This window comes from Meriones unguiculatus, chromosome 10, assembly GCF_030254825.1.
Source record: "Meriones unguiculatus strain TT.TT164.6M chromosome 10, Bangor_MerUng_6.1, whole genome shotgun sequence".
Taxonomy (NCBI): Eukaryota; Metazoa; Chordata; class Mammalia; order Rodentia; family Muridae; genus Meriones; species Meriones unguiculatus.
The window spans coordinates 97557801-97573144 of record NC_083358.1 but is presented as its reverse complement, the minus strand read 5'-3'; the positions used below and the strand labels follow the sequence as shown (position 1 = coordinate 97573144).

Below are 15344 nucleotides of genomic sequence, written 5' to 3'. Positions count from 1 at the left end.
CCTTCCCACCCAAGGCCCAGCTCCTCATCCCACAGCCAGGATGGCTTGGGACCCACTTCTTTAAAAAGTGCCATTCCTCATCCCTAAGGGTGAGTAGCCTGACCTCTCCATGCTTCCTAATGCCCTCCTCCCTGTGAGGCCCCACACTAGCCAGTTTCCACAATCCCTGACATCAAGAAGCCCCAGTCCCAGCCTCCAACCATCCCAGGCTGCAAAGCTCCTTCCTGCCTGATGAAATCTGCATCTCATCTCTAAAGAAACCCAAATGACCAGCATGGGGTTCACAATGCTGAGGGCGCCTGGTGACACTCACCATTCCCTTCCCAAAGATGTCAGCCAGGTCTCTGCTATGGGTTGAGTCTCTCTCTGCCCAACCCTGTCTCCAGGTTTCCTATGGGGATCCCTGCTGTGCTCACATTTCGATGGGGAGAGAGACCCAGTGGAAGGACTACAGGTTCAGGTCCTGGCTGGTTACCCAGGCCTGAAAATGGAATAAGATTGTGGCCTTGATGGAGCTGTGCCTGGGAAGGCAATGAACAGGTTACTCAAACTCCAAAGAGGGTGGCTCATGTGGCTCAGAGCAGGAGAACAGAAGCTCCAGGGAGGCCTCAATGCCTGGTTCACACAGGATCATGACAAGGTGCTGATCCAATAGGCAGTTTGACGTCTAGGACCCAGAAATCAGCTGCCTAGTGGACTTTCCTGGGGGCTCACCCCAATTCAAGTGGGAGAGATCCCTCCCTGGGTCCAACCGCTGCAGTGAAGGCCATCAGCACAGTGTTGGATGAATGGGGAGCAGGCTATCATTTCTCCTTGGGACCTGGGGAAGCCAAGGACAGAATCCTGACTACAGGCTACAGTTCCATGCTCCACAGGAGTCTTTACCACAGATCCTAACCCTAGCAGGGCCCGAGGCTCTGTCCTCTGAGGCTCAACTCCCATAGGAGCATCCCTGCCCACTCCCCTTCCTTCTCCTTCTGCTTTATTCCTACACTGAGCTGTGAGTTTCCAGAAGGTCAATGAGTCTGGCCTGCCCTAGGTACCACAAGAGGTTTTTAAATAAAGCAACTTTAAGACAAATAACTTCAAAATAAAGCAAGTTCAAGAACTAAGCAGGTTCTTGAATAGTGACAAAGGGAGCCCTTGGTTACTCATCTTTCCTGATGGCTTCTACTAGGGCCTAGGAACATGGGGCAGAGTGAGGAAGAAATTAAAGAAAAAGAATAACCAGAGGAGAGGGATTTTAGTGAGTGGGAGAGGAGAGGGGACAGAAGATGGACATGACCAGGATGAGCCCTGAAAGAAGCCTCAGCCCCACTGTCATGCCCAGGTGACCCTGGACCTCACCCCAGCTTCTCTGACAGGCAATGTCCTATTCATAGACAACCTGGGCACACCTGATCACACACCCACGGGTGCAGCACCGAAGCATATAGCACACATACAAATCTTTCCTTGAGCCCCTGGTGCATCTGCGGCCTGCCCCTAACACAGAAGCCAGGCTCATGGGGCCATATGTGCCTTTTCTTGTTTGTGGCCGCAGTGACTGATGCTAACCCAGGGCCCCAGAAGAGGTATGTAAAAAGGTGGGAGATGAAGGGCCACACCCAAGGCCAGAGGCCAAAAAGGAGGAAGCTGGGGAGCAGGGGTCTCTGGTCAAGCTCCGGCACCTGTCAACACAGACTCTTCCTTAGGTCCACTTCAGTGCTGGGCGGTTGGTAGCCTGAGAGGCCTCCCCACCCTCCAGAGTCCAAAGACCACAGGTGTGGCTTCCTCAGAGCCTGCTTCCTCACCCTCAGGCCACCTGATCCTCAGTAGGTCTCTGCCCGAGGCAGCTGGCAGAGAAGCCAAACAGAGCTCCCCCAGACAGCATTGGACCACCGGCTCAAACTTCACCTCTTTTGGGGACAAGACACCAGGCTTCACTGGCACTCAGGTAAGAGCCTATACCCAGGGAATGGCAGGGGCCGGGATCCTGGGGCCAGTAGGCACCCCTGTGGTTTCCAAGAGTTGGGGGCATCTCACAGCCTCTTCTCACATTCAGGGGGAAGGATTATCCCTAGAAACTTAGCCACTAGCTGGAGACCAGGAAGTGTGGGGGCTCTAGCAGTCTTCCCCCAAGGTCGGCCTTGTAAATACCTCTTCCTTGTTCTATACCTACTCAAGGGAGACAATGCCAATGCCTGACATTAGAAGGGTCTAGGCAGGTCAGAGAGCACCCCAGCCCTGCGGTGCAGCTTTAGCAGTAGCTGTTGAACTATCTCTTCCAGCCCACAGGAACCCCCACAGGAGCCAACCTGGTGTGAAAGAGCAAGGCAGGGCTGAGCAGAGCAGGGCTCTTTCTGCTTCCATTTTCAAGCAGGAATTGAATGTCACAGCCCAGGGAGGTGAGGAAACGCAGGGGAAAGAATCAGGCTTCCAACAGCCCTTGCTCTTATGGAGGAAAGGGGTTCTCCCCAACAGGGGAACAGAGATCAGCCGCCTCCTCTACGTTCCCATGGTGCTCACTGGGGAATCGTTTTTTCCATCTGTGAGTCACCTTATCAGATCTTTCATTTTCATAACAATCCCAATAAACGGGCGTGTGTCCTTCCTTACACTTCGGTTGGGATATTCCAACTGAAGTGTGCCAAGCAGAGAGATTCGTGGAGACGCACAAACCACGATGGATGCTCGCAAATAGCACATCTCCTTGACTCATATACGCACAATTAACTCCTCCGCACACCCAGTGCATACAAATGCAGGGCGTTTAATCCCACTCTATTTCAAAAGGTGTGTGTTCTAGCTACCCGCTATGACCTACTGCCTAATGATAGGAACCCTATTAAATAATCAGTGTGACCCTAGGCCTGTTGTCCTTTTTGAGTGTCAGAGTCCTCATCTGAGAAGTGGGGATAACAGCTTCAGCTCTGGGGTGGTTTTGGATGTTAGCTGGGTCACTGAAGCAAATTCCTTAGAGTCACGCTCACCATTTGGTGCTTCATTAAGCACCAGTGGATGGAAAGTGGTGAAGACTGAGCGAGGCAGGGTCAGGAGAAGCTTGGGGCAGGCTCAGAATGCTGTCAGGGCTGCTATGACCACTACTGTTAGAAAGGAGTGGACAAGACTGAAAATGGCATTGGGGAACACTCCGGGCAGGTGGTACTTAAAGAGGGTTTTGCCAGGTGGTTGTTGGCTATGAGCTGGAGAGTTCGGTTTGGGAGGGGCCCTGGGAGACAATCTGGGAGCAACAGAAGGAAAAGAGGCAGGAGTGGTAATTAGACATCAGATGAGCGTAGGTTTCCGGCAAATTCCACAGAGCATCCCCCAACCTCATATACATGTCTGTCTGTCTGCCTGTCTTCTATCTCTGTATCGGTCTAACATAAACACACACAGATAGTCACACACACTGACAGACACAGACACAGTCATACAGACACAGTCTCTCATGAACACACACCCATCACACACACACACACACACACACACACACACACACACAGATGAGTCTCTCTTTTAGAGCCTCACACTCAAACACATTCTTCTAGGCAGGGTTATTAGTTGGGGGCTTTCTCCTTGTTTGTAGAATTAAGACAGGGCTGGCCAAGGGCTTTGATGTGGCAGGGAGAGCAACTGAGGCCTCTGCCTTCCCCACAGAAGTAACTCATTCATGGCATCTTTCACATCTAGTCCCAGAGAAAGATCTGAACCCAGATTCAAATAATGGGAAGCCATCCATGTCACTCCTCCTGCTGAGAGCTCTTCCTCTGCTGTCCCATTGCCTCCCAACCTAACAAGATGGAAACTTCTTGAGCAGGACATTAGTTTGCAGATGGCTCTGGATAGGTACCCTGGAACCAAGGGCTTCAGATCTGGCCACAGAGTACCCAGGTCAAAGCGACAGCAGCCAGGCCTTGTACTTCTGCCCTTTAGTCTGATGATTGTCTCTGGTTCATTGTGATTCTAGGAAGCTCTCCTCAGCAGTGTCAACATGTCCAGGCCCAGCAGCAGAGCCATCTACTGTAAGCTTCCGCCCCCCCGCCTCGCTCAGCTCCCCCTTTGAGCCAAGCTCCCCAAATCCCATCTTCTCCATTGTCCCTGCAATTGTCCAAGCCTTACCTCACTCTGCTGCTCCCTGCCCTTGACTTTATACCCACAGTACACCGGAAGGAATATTCCCAGAGCATAGCCTCAGAACCTACACTCCTGCAGCACAGGGTAGAGGTGAGTACCCCTGGGGTCCAAGCAATTTCTGAATAGAGCTAGAGTCCCTGTGTGTCCACTGCCTTACCAAACACAGGCACAACAGCTCAGGCTGACCAAACTCTGTGGAGTCAAATTTATCCAGCCTGAGGCCTGGACATCTGCCAAGTTCAGGGTATTGGAGGGTAGCCCTGGGATGGGCAGAGCAGGAAGTTGTGAGCATGGATACTGGTCCCTAGTTAGGAGTGACAGGGTAAATAGTCAAAACCCACAGAAAGCCATCCTACCAACCCCCCTTGTTTTCCAACCCATCTCCTTGGCTTTGTTCAGGATTGCATATGGCTGTGGGGAAGAAGGCACGAGGATTGCAGCTATAAGGGCCAGTGTCACGTAAGGGGAATCGTCCTGCACTCCTAGGCCAGGTTGAGCCACTGGAATGGAGTGTTTGGCCCCACCCAAGTGGATAGCTGGCACTTGGAGACCTGGTCATTTGAATTGGCTTTTAAACTGCAAAGATGTGGTCAGAAGAACTTGCTCAACTAGGACATGGTAGGGACAAACAGTGCATGGGGTGGGGGAGTGCCAGACAGAACCTACCCCCATCCCAGTAGCCTTATGTGTTAAGAGATAAGTAGGAAACTCATAGTGCAGTAGAGAGGGGACGCTCCCTGGCCATCAATCAGCTTCCCCGTAGAGTGGGGCTGGGAACTGGCTTCACTGAGGCCCATCAGGCAAGAGCAAGAGGAGACACACTCAGGATAAAAGGCTGTTAGGCTCTGCTGAGTTGCTGGTGGTCTAGACCACCAGCAGTGAGAGGGCCTGCTCCTGGGCAGGAATGAGGGTTGAGGACCAGGGGCAGGAAGTAGACTGAGTCTCCCCATCAGGAGCCTGGGGCAAGTGGAGGATGACTCAGGAAGGCAACATTTGGCTGTGGGAGGAGAGAGATCTCTAGAGGAGGGCGGCTACCAAACAGTGGGATCAGCAGAAGGCAAGGACCCAAGGGCAGCCTGAGAGTGGTGCAGCCCTCTGTGTGCAGGAATCAAAAAGAGGACACTTGACCTTCCTGAAAGCCCTGTGGCTCTGTATTGGCACAGTGTAAAAGACATCTGGGTATGGACAACAGAAAAAGGCATTTGTCAGGCAAGTGAGGTAGTGATGGGGAAGAATGGGCCTGGGGACAACAGTTCCTAAATGCAGCAAAGGAAACCAGGAAGGTCCTATAGCCCACACAGAGGAACGTGGATGATGTTGTTGGATGATTGGAACCCACACCCATGACCACCCAATCACCTTATAGAGCGGTCCCTTTGAAGTTCTAGAATGCCCCATGTATCCCCTTCGCCCTAGGCCTGGAGGCCTCGTCAGGAGCCCAACTTCTATAGGCTCTTGCTGTATTGAGGGCAGACCAAGGACTTACCTTCCTCCTTTACTGCCTTTTTCCTGTCTGCTACCATCTGGGTTCCTCTCTGTAAACTTCCTTGCAGATCAGCTTCTTCTTCTCCCCTTAGCATCTGATGACATGTAAGTTGGGGACACAGAGAGTCCGGGAGCCCAAGGATGCTCTACAGAAGCTTCAGGAGATGGATGCCCAGGGCCGAGTGTGGAGCCAAGACCTGATCCTGCAGGTCAGAGATGGCTGGCTCCAGCTGCTAGACATTGAGACTAAGGTGAGCCTGCTCAGCAAACCCAGCCATGGGCCCTAGCTAACCCAGGATGCTAAAGAGCAAGACAAGGCTCTTCTGCCCCTCAGTGCCTTTCCACATCCAATATGCATCCCAAACCAGGGAGAGGCAGGACAGGAAGTGGGGGCAGAGGCATGCGAATCAGGCTAAAGACTCTACCTCCCAGAGTCTCAGTCAGTGGCTCTCAGTGACCTCACACTTGTCCTTTCCACCTGTCTTAGGAGGACCTGGATTCTTACCGCTTGGACAACATCAAGGCCATGGATGTAGCACTCAATACCTGCTCCTACAACTCCATCTTGTCCATCACCGTGCAGGAGTCTGGCCTGCCAGGCATCAGTACTTTGCTCTTCCAATGCCAGGAAGTGGGGGTGAGTGACTGGGTATGGTGGCCGGGGGTGGAGTTTGATGTCTTATCTCTCTCTCTCTCTCTCTCTCTCTCTCTCTCTCTCTCTCTCTCATGCACACACACATACACACACCCATAGTGACTGCTGCTTTCTCCAGGCAGAGCAGCTGAGGACAAGCTTGCAGAAGGCCCTGGAGGAAGAGCTAGAAGAAAGGTAGGCTGCCTCTGCCCAGTGACATACAGGGTCTCCTAGCTCATGCCTGAGGGTCATATCCTGGCTATACATTAGAAGAACTCATGATCTTGGAACCCAACAAACACATGCCTAGAACTGAAAAAGGCTTAGGCCAGTGAAGGGCATGGGGAAGGTGTTGAGTGCATTGGATACCATCGCCAGAGGCTGTTTGAGAACTCAGGAAGGCCCAGGGACTTCATGGTAGAGTCTGGGAAGGCTCAAGTAGAGGCTAAGGAGCAAGAGCAGAGTTCCTGGAGAGAGATGGTGATGCCCATGGCACCAGAGCAAAAGTATGGGCTTAAGTCTGTCTCTGAAGAACTTTATCGAAGCTGTATCTTTTACCATGCCCTCAGCAGACCTCGATTTGGAGTCCTTCATCCAAGCCAGGACAGATGGAAGGGGCCTCCTGTGGAAAGGCCACTCCCCATACAACAGACATACCCTCTGGAGCAGAGGTTCTCTCCAGAGCAGAGGTTCCCTCCAGAACAGCCCCACACCATGACCCCAGAACGCAGTAAGTTTGTATCTGAAGGCAGATGGAGGAGAAGGTTTGCATCAAGTCTAGGTTCTCGGTTCATGGTCCCTCCACATCCATCGCAGGCATCCCACCATCCCCAAGGCCTCTGACGCACTACCCAAGTGCCCGAGAACCTAATGGCTTCACTCTGCCTCCTCCTCCAAGGCGTGCTCCATCTCCTGAGGACCCAGAGAGGGATGAGGTAACTGAAGGTGGTCTGAGGCTTGCTGAGACTTTCTGGGCTGGGGAAAAAGAAGAAACTACTCTTAGGAAGCCAGATTCACAACATAGACAGGGCGGGGCTGGGACTAAGGCTGGGCCTTATGGTTGGATATAGTAGGGCCAGGGTTGGGAGTTTCAGGGTTTTCATAACTGCTCACTCAAGGCCATGGGTTGTTGGGGGTTCAGGAGGTGCTGGACCACCTGCTGAGAGATATTGAGCTGTTCGCTGGGAAGCTGAAGGAGGCCAAGGCAAAAGACAGTCGAAAGAAGAGAAAACTTGGGAGAAAAAAGAATAAGACTAAAAATGGTAAGTGCTTCATGCAGGAGATAGGCGCAGCGGTGTCTTGGGATACCCATGCACCCCACCTTTGTTTTTTTTCTCCCACAGGCATAACACAAGCACAGTACATTGACTGCTTCCAGAAGATCAAGCTCAGCTTCAACCTCTTGGTTAGTGGCTCCAGCCAGTTCTGGGTTCCAGCCCCTTCTCTCTGATGCCAGCCACCCAAGCCTTTCCATTCTCAGCTTCACCTTCTCTTGGGACCTTTTAAGGGTACCGGGGGCAAGGCACAAAACATTTTTGGGTGCTCGGGTTCTGGTGAAGGTGGTGAAGCATAGTAACTCACATTGTCTGTGTCTTCAGGGCAAGCTGGCCTTCCGGCTACAGGAAACAACTGCCCCTGAGTTCGTGGGCCTCCTCTTCCAAACCCTGAATTTTGTGAGTGGAGGGCAGACAGGGTGGCAAAGGGGACACGCTGAAGCCCAGGGGTGCAGAAGAAGGAACAGAGGCTGGGGGAGTAGCAGGGCAGAGGGAGCCATGGGACCTGTCCTTTATTCAACAGGGTACCACTCAAGACAAAACCCCCAACAGACCTGACAACAGTGTCAAGGACACCAGGTCTTTGGGAGGACAGGCAGAAATAGAGGAAATGGGGGAGGGGGCTCTCGGACATTTCCTATCCCCTTCTGACTGAGATGCACTGATGCCTTCTCTTTCCATCTCTCCTCCAGATCCTGTCTCAATGCCCCGAGGCTGACCTTACAGCCAAAGTGATTTCACCTCTCCTCACCCCCAGAGCCATAGACTTGCTGGAGTCCTGCCTGAGCCCACCCGAGAGCACTCTCTGGAAGTCACTAGGCATAGCCTGGACCACTAGCCAGTAAGTGAAGACAAGGGGCTTGGAGGACCCAAAGCAGAACACGATGTCTAGCCTGGTGTTACACTATCACAAACCAGAAACATATCCAGAGACTGCGGGGGGACTATACACGGAGCTCCCAAAGTTTTACTAAACACCACCTTTACCCAGTGAAGAAACACATTTCCTTGGGGAGGGGGGAAAGAGGAGTGCCAACTTTCTACTAAAATACATGTTCATTTTCACCAGGGATAAAGTGAAAACTTAGTCCAGCTCAGAATTTAAGAATGACTGACATAAAACATGCCACAGATGTAACATCAGAAAGTTGATCCGGCAAGTGTCAGGACAGGAGCTAAGAGAGCCAGAGAAGCTATGGTGCTGTGGCTGGTGATGGGTGGGAGGGTGGAGGAACAGTTAGAGAGCCTGAGAACTGGGGAGGAAACTCGCTTGGACACCTGGGGCACAGATGTCACAGGAACTGTGTCCAGAGGCCACACATCTGGGCCCCCAGCTGAGAGGTTCTACTTATGTGATAGAACAATGGGTCTGGTAAGTCCAGAGAGAGAGAGAGAGAGAAAGAGGCCTGTTCATAATCCAGTGGGAGGTCCTGACTTTGCTTCCTCAAGGACACTTTGTTCAAGTTCATGATAGCAGAGAGCAGGGCTCTGGGAAACGGTCATAGGAAAAAAGGCAAAAGGAAGAGCAGGTTGAAGCCAAAAAGAAATCACAGAGTTACAAAGAGAACCCACAAAGCACAGGGGTGCAAACTGAGAGAGAAGAACGAATCAAAAACCCAGAGACAAAGGCAGGAAGACATCAGCTGAGAGCCTGGGGTTTGGGGAAGAAACTGTGTGTTTGCCTCATAAGCAGTTCTTTCAATTCAGGCCCATAGGAAGTTTTTGTCCGGTTTGCTTAAAGACGTAAATTAGTTTCAATGAAACCTACTTATTTTGATTGTAGAATATATATAACACAATGTATATAATTTCAGTATGTAACTCAGTAGCATTAAGGATCTAGTGACACCATGCACCAACACCACTGTTGAGCTCCAGAATGCTTTCATCTCAAACAGAAAGGCTGTACCCATAAAAAGTAATCCCCCATCCCCCTGCCCCAACCTCCTAACTACCTTTGTTCTAGGTCCATGCATGTTTGCCTAGAGGGTCCCTTATACAAGTGAAATAAGACATGGCCCATCATTTTGTGACCAGCAGATTTTATCAATATGTCCTCAGGGTTCATCCGTGTTGTGGCGTGTGCCAGATTTTCCTTCCTCTTGTGATTGACTGATATTCTATTCTATAGATATGCCACAGCTTCTTTATTTATCATTGGACATTTGGATTGTTTATACCCAAATGATCTATTCTACGTGCTTTATCTAGTCAATGAATGAAGAAATTTATAAATTCTGGAGCTCTTGATCCTGGATCCTACAGCTGCTCTGGGCTTAATTTACCTGTAGGGGGCAGCTTTGCCTGTCTAGTACTAGAAAAACAGGAAAGCAGGGTCTGTGGAGGTCTGAGACAGAGGCCTCAAATGCCTTCATTCAGCCACTTTAACATTGTATACCCATGTTAGATATGTTTCAAAAGCCAGTCTTATTTTACAGTTTTGAGACATCGTCTATAACATGCCCGCTGTGCAAGCAAGAGGACCGAATTTGAGTCCCCAGTACTCACATAAAAGCCAAGCGTGGGCATGTCTGTAACCCCAGGGTCGGGGTCAGGGTAGAGAAAGCAGGGTTGCTGCAGTGGCTCAGCCAGCCTAGCTGGAAGAGAAGCATGCCAGGTTAAGCGAGAGACTGTCTCAAAAAGAGTGTTGGAGATGACGTCAAACTCAGGCCTCCAAATTCACACACATATGCACACACATTTGTGCTCATCCCACACCAAGGTACACACACACAGAGACACACACACATTTGCAACTTGGAAATTTTGATTGATGGATATAATTTTAAAAATATTTACAAAGAGGCAAAACAATCTTAGTATTAAAATGGCACAAATTTGATAAATAATCCATTGAGTCATATATGTTCCCAGAGGGTTCCTAGTTTCTTAAAATAACTATAAGTGAATAGATGACATGAAAAAGTCCTTAGAAGAATTTTAGATAAAATGACCCAATGTTATAAGTAACACTAAATGGGGTGATAATCCAGAAAGATGGAGAACACAACAGCCGCCGGACTTGGCAATAATGAGATTATCAAGATCACCACACCCCTGGTGCTGGACACCAAACCCAGGGCCTTGGGCGTGTTAGGCGAGCTCTCCACCACTGAACTATAAAACATCTCCAGCCTGCATATCAGCGTTTTCAATGGACCGGTGTCAGTACAGTAGTGGCAGAGGTTGCAGTCAAGAGGTAAGACAGTAGAGGCACAATAGACAATTCGGGCCATAGCTTAAAAGAAGTCATCACCTGGTCAACAGAAGACCTGAGCATGTTTCTAGGATATAAAGAAAGCATCCATGAAGAAGAGTTTACTCCTAGTAAATAAACATGCATTAGCCACTACCTGTGACTCAGCCATGGTGAGAGAAAGACAGCCCCTCCCCCCAAGCCAGGAAGTGCAACATAATGAGAAACAGACATGTATGGACAGTGTGCCATGGAGTGAGAGGCTTCTGCAGCTGTCCCAGTGAGGCATGGAAAGGAACTTCCGGAGGTGAGTGAGCATTCTCAGGCAGACAAGCCTGGAATCCACAAAATGGCACAGTCCTGTGCTGTGTGCAAGGCATTAGCCAGAGCTGTCCCGCTGGGATGTGTCCTCTACAGCGAAATTCTTTGTGCCATTTAGTGATAAATAGAAAGAGCTGCTGCTAGGACCTCCCTAACAGCTTAGAGAAATACTGAATGGAGCAGGTATGGTGGAACAGGCCTGTAATTTCAGCTGTCCTGGAGGCTAAGGCTGGAGGATTGCAAGTTCAAGGCAAGCCAGGACTACAGAGTGAGTTCAAGGCAATCTTAGACAACTCAGTGGACCCTGTCTCAAAATTAAAAATGTTTTAAAAGGAGTGGGACACAGGGACTGTGGCAGCATGCACTGAGTCTGCACAGGTCTGGGGCAGATGGGGTCCCAGAGCTAAGAGGGGAAGTGGGCATAAGCCTCTAGAAGCTCTCAAAAATCTAATTTTCTCCTATGGAGTCTTGCTGGGTATACAAACTACTCTGAAGGCTAGGCCCCATGCCCAGCAGTAGCTGGTCAACACAAAACCAAGTGAATGGCATTTCTGAAGAGTCTTTGTTCTTTGTCATAGAATTCTTTGTAGGGCTGTTCTTTTCTTCTTATGGGTCCTTTGTGTATATATCATGGTTTCCAGTTTTGTGTTTTTAGTGGAATTTCTATATGTGTGCACATGTGTGTCACTGAGTCTGTATGTGCTTCCTGAGCCTTTTCTTTGGCTCTTCTTCTTCTATTTGTTCGTTTATGTCCTATTCTGGTTTGTTTGCTTTTGTTTTATCTAGTTTTATTTTAATTTTGTAAGATGTCCGTCTTTATTCTAGTAAGACAGAAAGAAAGGAAGGGTGTGAATTTGGGTGGGTGGGGAATAGGAAAGGAGCTGGGAGGAGCTGGGGGAGGAGAAACCGTAATCAGAATATATTATATGAAACAAAATTTATTTTCAACATAAATAAATAAACAAGCAAATAGACAGCTAGATAAACAAATAAATGGTGGGGTTGGCCTTTGAAAGTCCCCAAAGGGGTCTTCCAGCCCCAATACTCCAGATTACACTACTTTAATTCTAAAATTTAATGAGGGTAATCAGGTGTCCACTGTATTCCCAGGGGGGGTGTGTGTGTGACACAGCTGTCCCTTGGGGACCAAGGTCAGGCTGCCCACAGATACTTGCACTGTTGGACTTGTTCCTGATGAACCATTTGCTCTTTCGTGTGTTTTCTGAAGCCTTTCGACTGTACACATGTGCTCTGTCCCCATTAGCCACAGATCCCTGAGGCCAAGCCTCCTCACCTCCTCCCTCTCTCCACATCCCACAGCCTGGTACACAGTGGCTGCGGACTCAGCTTTGTTCTCCCTGCAGGGATGACTGGACAGGCAGTGAACCGCCACCTTACCAGCCCACATTCTCCGATGGCTGGCAGATCCCAGGGCCCTATGCCACGGTAAGGGTTGCTTAGTACAGACTTACACAGATCTCTTCCAGTCCAGATCAAAGTCACATGACAGCCAAGGGGTGGGTTATTTGGGTACCTGTTGGGGAGGTAAGCAATGGACAAGAGGCGGCTGTTGCAGGCCTGTGTTTTGGTCTGGTAGCCTCTCCCCGCCACTACGCTGGCTACCTCCTATTCTAACTCACTCTGATTTTCTTCCTTACAGGAACCCCTAAGAAGCCAGGATTCTATTTCCCTTCGGTATGTCACCTGCTTAGTGGTTTCTCACAGTCACAGGGAGGGAAGGAGAGAGCCTTTGCACCTGTGGATTGCTACATCCCAGAGACCATCTGTACTTTCTCTTAGCCAGACACAGACATGTACAGAGATACGTCTCTGCTACCTTGGGTGAAAATGCAGTTCTTTATATCCTAGACCCTGAATGCTTTCTTCTTGTACCCTCTGAGTCCCCACTGACCAGGTATAATGTGCTCAGAGCAGAACCAAGATCTAGAAAATTCTACTTCTGGAAATATTCTCAGAGATAAATGGCATTTCAGAGCATCTCCTGTCTGTAAAACCTCTTATCTCAATCCCCACCTAACACTGTTGCCATCAAATCCTATGGAAACCCAAAATGTCACCAACAGACTACATTAGGAGCTATCTAGGGCTCTTGTGGGTGGGCCGGGGGCACAAGTCCCACTCTCCAGCCATCCTGACTCTTTCTCTCATGTCAGAGGTTCCAGGATGAGGAGCAGCCCACACTTCACTCAAGATGAGCCATACAACCATAGCCCCGGGCACGAGGACACAAACCTCCCACCCTCCAGCCCCAGGCCTGCAAAACCAGTCCTGAAGATGCAAGTCCTGTATGAGTTTGAAGCAAGGAATGCACAGGAACTGACTGTGGCACAGGGAGAGATTCTGGAGGTGAGGCCTACGTGAAGCCAAGAAAAGAGGAGGTTGGTGGGAGATACAGGTAGCCTGGGGTGTGTGGCTTGCAGAGAGAGAAGTGGGAAAGGTCAGGGAGGGACAAAGTCTTGGGGACAAAGGGGATGGGAGGATAGAGGCTCTGTTTGCTGACGTGGTGATTCTTGACAGATTCTGGACCAGAGCAAGCGATGGTGGCAGGTGAAGAATGAAGCAGGGCAGACTGGTTATATTCCCAGCAACATCCTGGAGCCCCTGCCAGATGGAGCCTCTAGAGGCCACAACCAGTCATCCTTTAGGGTAATACTCAGCCCGGGGTACCCAGAAGCCCTGAGTCCTGAGTCAGAGGTGCTAACAGGGAGGACAAATGGAGATGATCTTAGTTCAGTTTAATCAGTATCACCGCACGCTTATTGGGTGCCAAGATCGTTGTAGGGTAGGAACAAAACTTATGTCAGGGTCCCTGTCAAACTAGAAAATCAGAAGGTAAGATGAGTGGCTTGATGGGATCTCAGTAGAAGGGATCCAAAATGGGAGGCTGTGCATGTTGGTGAGACAGGACAACCTCTGATTTCTATTATCCCTTGATTCTAGGCTCCAATGCTTCGTCTTAGCTCAAAGCCTGAGGAGGTCACAGCCTGGCTACGAGCAGAGAACTTCTCCACTGTGTGAGTGCCTAGTCCCGTGGGAGATGAGGGGAGAGCCTTGAAAAGGGCTCAAGGGAGAACCACAGACCTCCTTCCCCCCCAGAGACCTAGAGCATGCAACCTAGCTTCCACTGTCCACAAAGATTCCATCTCGAGCTTTCTCTGCTGAATGAAAGTTGCTTGTCTGAGCCTAGGGTAAGGCACCAAGTAGGGAAACCAAATGTAGTGAAAGACCAAGCAAGGGTAGTGAATTCTGAAAGAACCTGGGCTGCCAACCCTGCCAACCTTCCCTTCCAGAACATTCTCTTCTAAAATGTTTCTGCTCTCAAACCTAAGAGTTCTGTAACACACGCAGGCCAAACCCAGTGGGCTTATTCCTGCAAATAATCTAATTCCTGTAACCCCAACGTTTCTTCTCTACACAAGTCCTAAGGCCTAGCACCCGCCCACCCTAACTTTGGTGGATTCCACCATTGTTATTTACAGCACCGTAAGGACTCTTGGGTCCCTAGTGGGGAGCCAGCTACTTCACATGAGACCTGGGGAGCTGCAGATGCTGTGTCCGCAGGAGGCCCCACGAATCCAGGCCCGGCTGGATGCTGTCAGAAGGATGCTGGGGGTGAGGAAGCCCTGGGGTCCTCACTCCCATTCAGAGGTTTTGAGAAAGAGAGCTGGGGACGCTAGGCGTGAGTTATCCCTCTGGGGATTGAGCTTCGTCCGTTTAGGTGTGCCTCGAAGCTCTCATCGTATTGGTTGCATCAACTCTGGGGACCCTTCACTTGGAAGCAGCTCCATCTGAATTTTTTTTTCTCCCTTTAGATGAGTCATTAGAGACCACCTCAAATACCTCCAAAACCAAGGACTTCTTATATGCAAGATGTAGTATCTGGTACCCGCTTAGATCCCTCGGAAGTCCTCTTTCAGTTTGTGGCAAACCACACTATCCCAGATCACACGGCAAAGAAGATGAACAGGCCCAGGCATCCAGGCAAACGGTACCTTTTTTGGGTTGGAGCCTGTCTCCAGTTACTATTTATTTTACCCCCATCCTAAGCTTGGCGTACTTATTCCTAGTCTCTTCAATAAAAAGCATCCTCAAGCCTGTGATAGGCCCCTCCCCTTGCTATTTCTTCCGGACCTGATGGGAACCAAAGGGAGGGAGCAGGGAGCTGGGATACTGGGCATGAAACAGCAACAATCCTACAACCATTACTGGTCAGACTGACTGAAAGAGAGAGAACTCACTGCAACCTGGAGCTGAAAAGCAGCCTTTGGGGACAATGGTCCACTCTCCTCTCTCT

At 50.1% G+C, this 15344-nt stretch overlaps 1 protein-coding gene across 2 annotated transcripts; it reads left to right on the top strand.

The window, feature by feature from the left end:
- The first annotated feature begins 1745 nt into the window (after positions 1-1745).
- Positions 1746-15147, top strand: Eps8l3 (EPS8 like 3). 2 transcript variants are annotated; one of them, XM_021631650.2, is made up of 19 exons: positions 1746-1936; positions 3953-4007; positions 4145-4209; positions 5697-5855; positions 6092-6241; positions 6378-6433; positions 6808-6968; positions 7055-7173; positions 7380-7500; positions 7582-7643; positions 7837-7911; positions 8205-8353; positions 12394-12475; positions 12690-12724; positions 13204-13396; positions 13568-13696; positions 13991-14064; positions 14530-14662; positions 14863-15147. In XM_021631650.2, exons 2-19 carry the CDS (start codon positions 3977-3979, stop codon positions 14872-14874), a joined length of 1806 nt encoding a protein of 601 aa, XP_021487325.1. In that variant the 5' UTR covers positions 1746-1936; positions 3953-3976; the 3' UTR covers positions 14875-15147. The 2 variants fall into 2 exon arrangements, with proteins under 2 accessions (XP_021487325.1, XP_021487326.1); XM_021631651.2 differs by having other exon boundaries at positions 1747-1936; positions 6811-6968.
- The last annotated feature ends 197 nt before the right edge of the window (positions 15148-15344 follow it).

Excerpts from the sequence above, each read along its gene's own strand:
- Eps8l3 (XM_021631650.2), top strand. The coding sequence starts at position 3,977 with ATGTCCAGGCCCAGCAGCAGAGCCATCTACT. Across the intron at positions 4,210-5,696 it reads TCCTGCAGCACAGGGTAGAG|CATCTGATGACATGTAAGTT; the intron begins GTGAGTACCCCT and ends TTCTCCCCTTAG. Across the intron at positions 7,174-7,379 it reads AGGACCCAGAGAGGGATGAG|GAGGTGCTGGACCACCTGCT; the intron begins GTAACTGAAGGT and ends TTGGGGGTTCAG.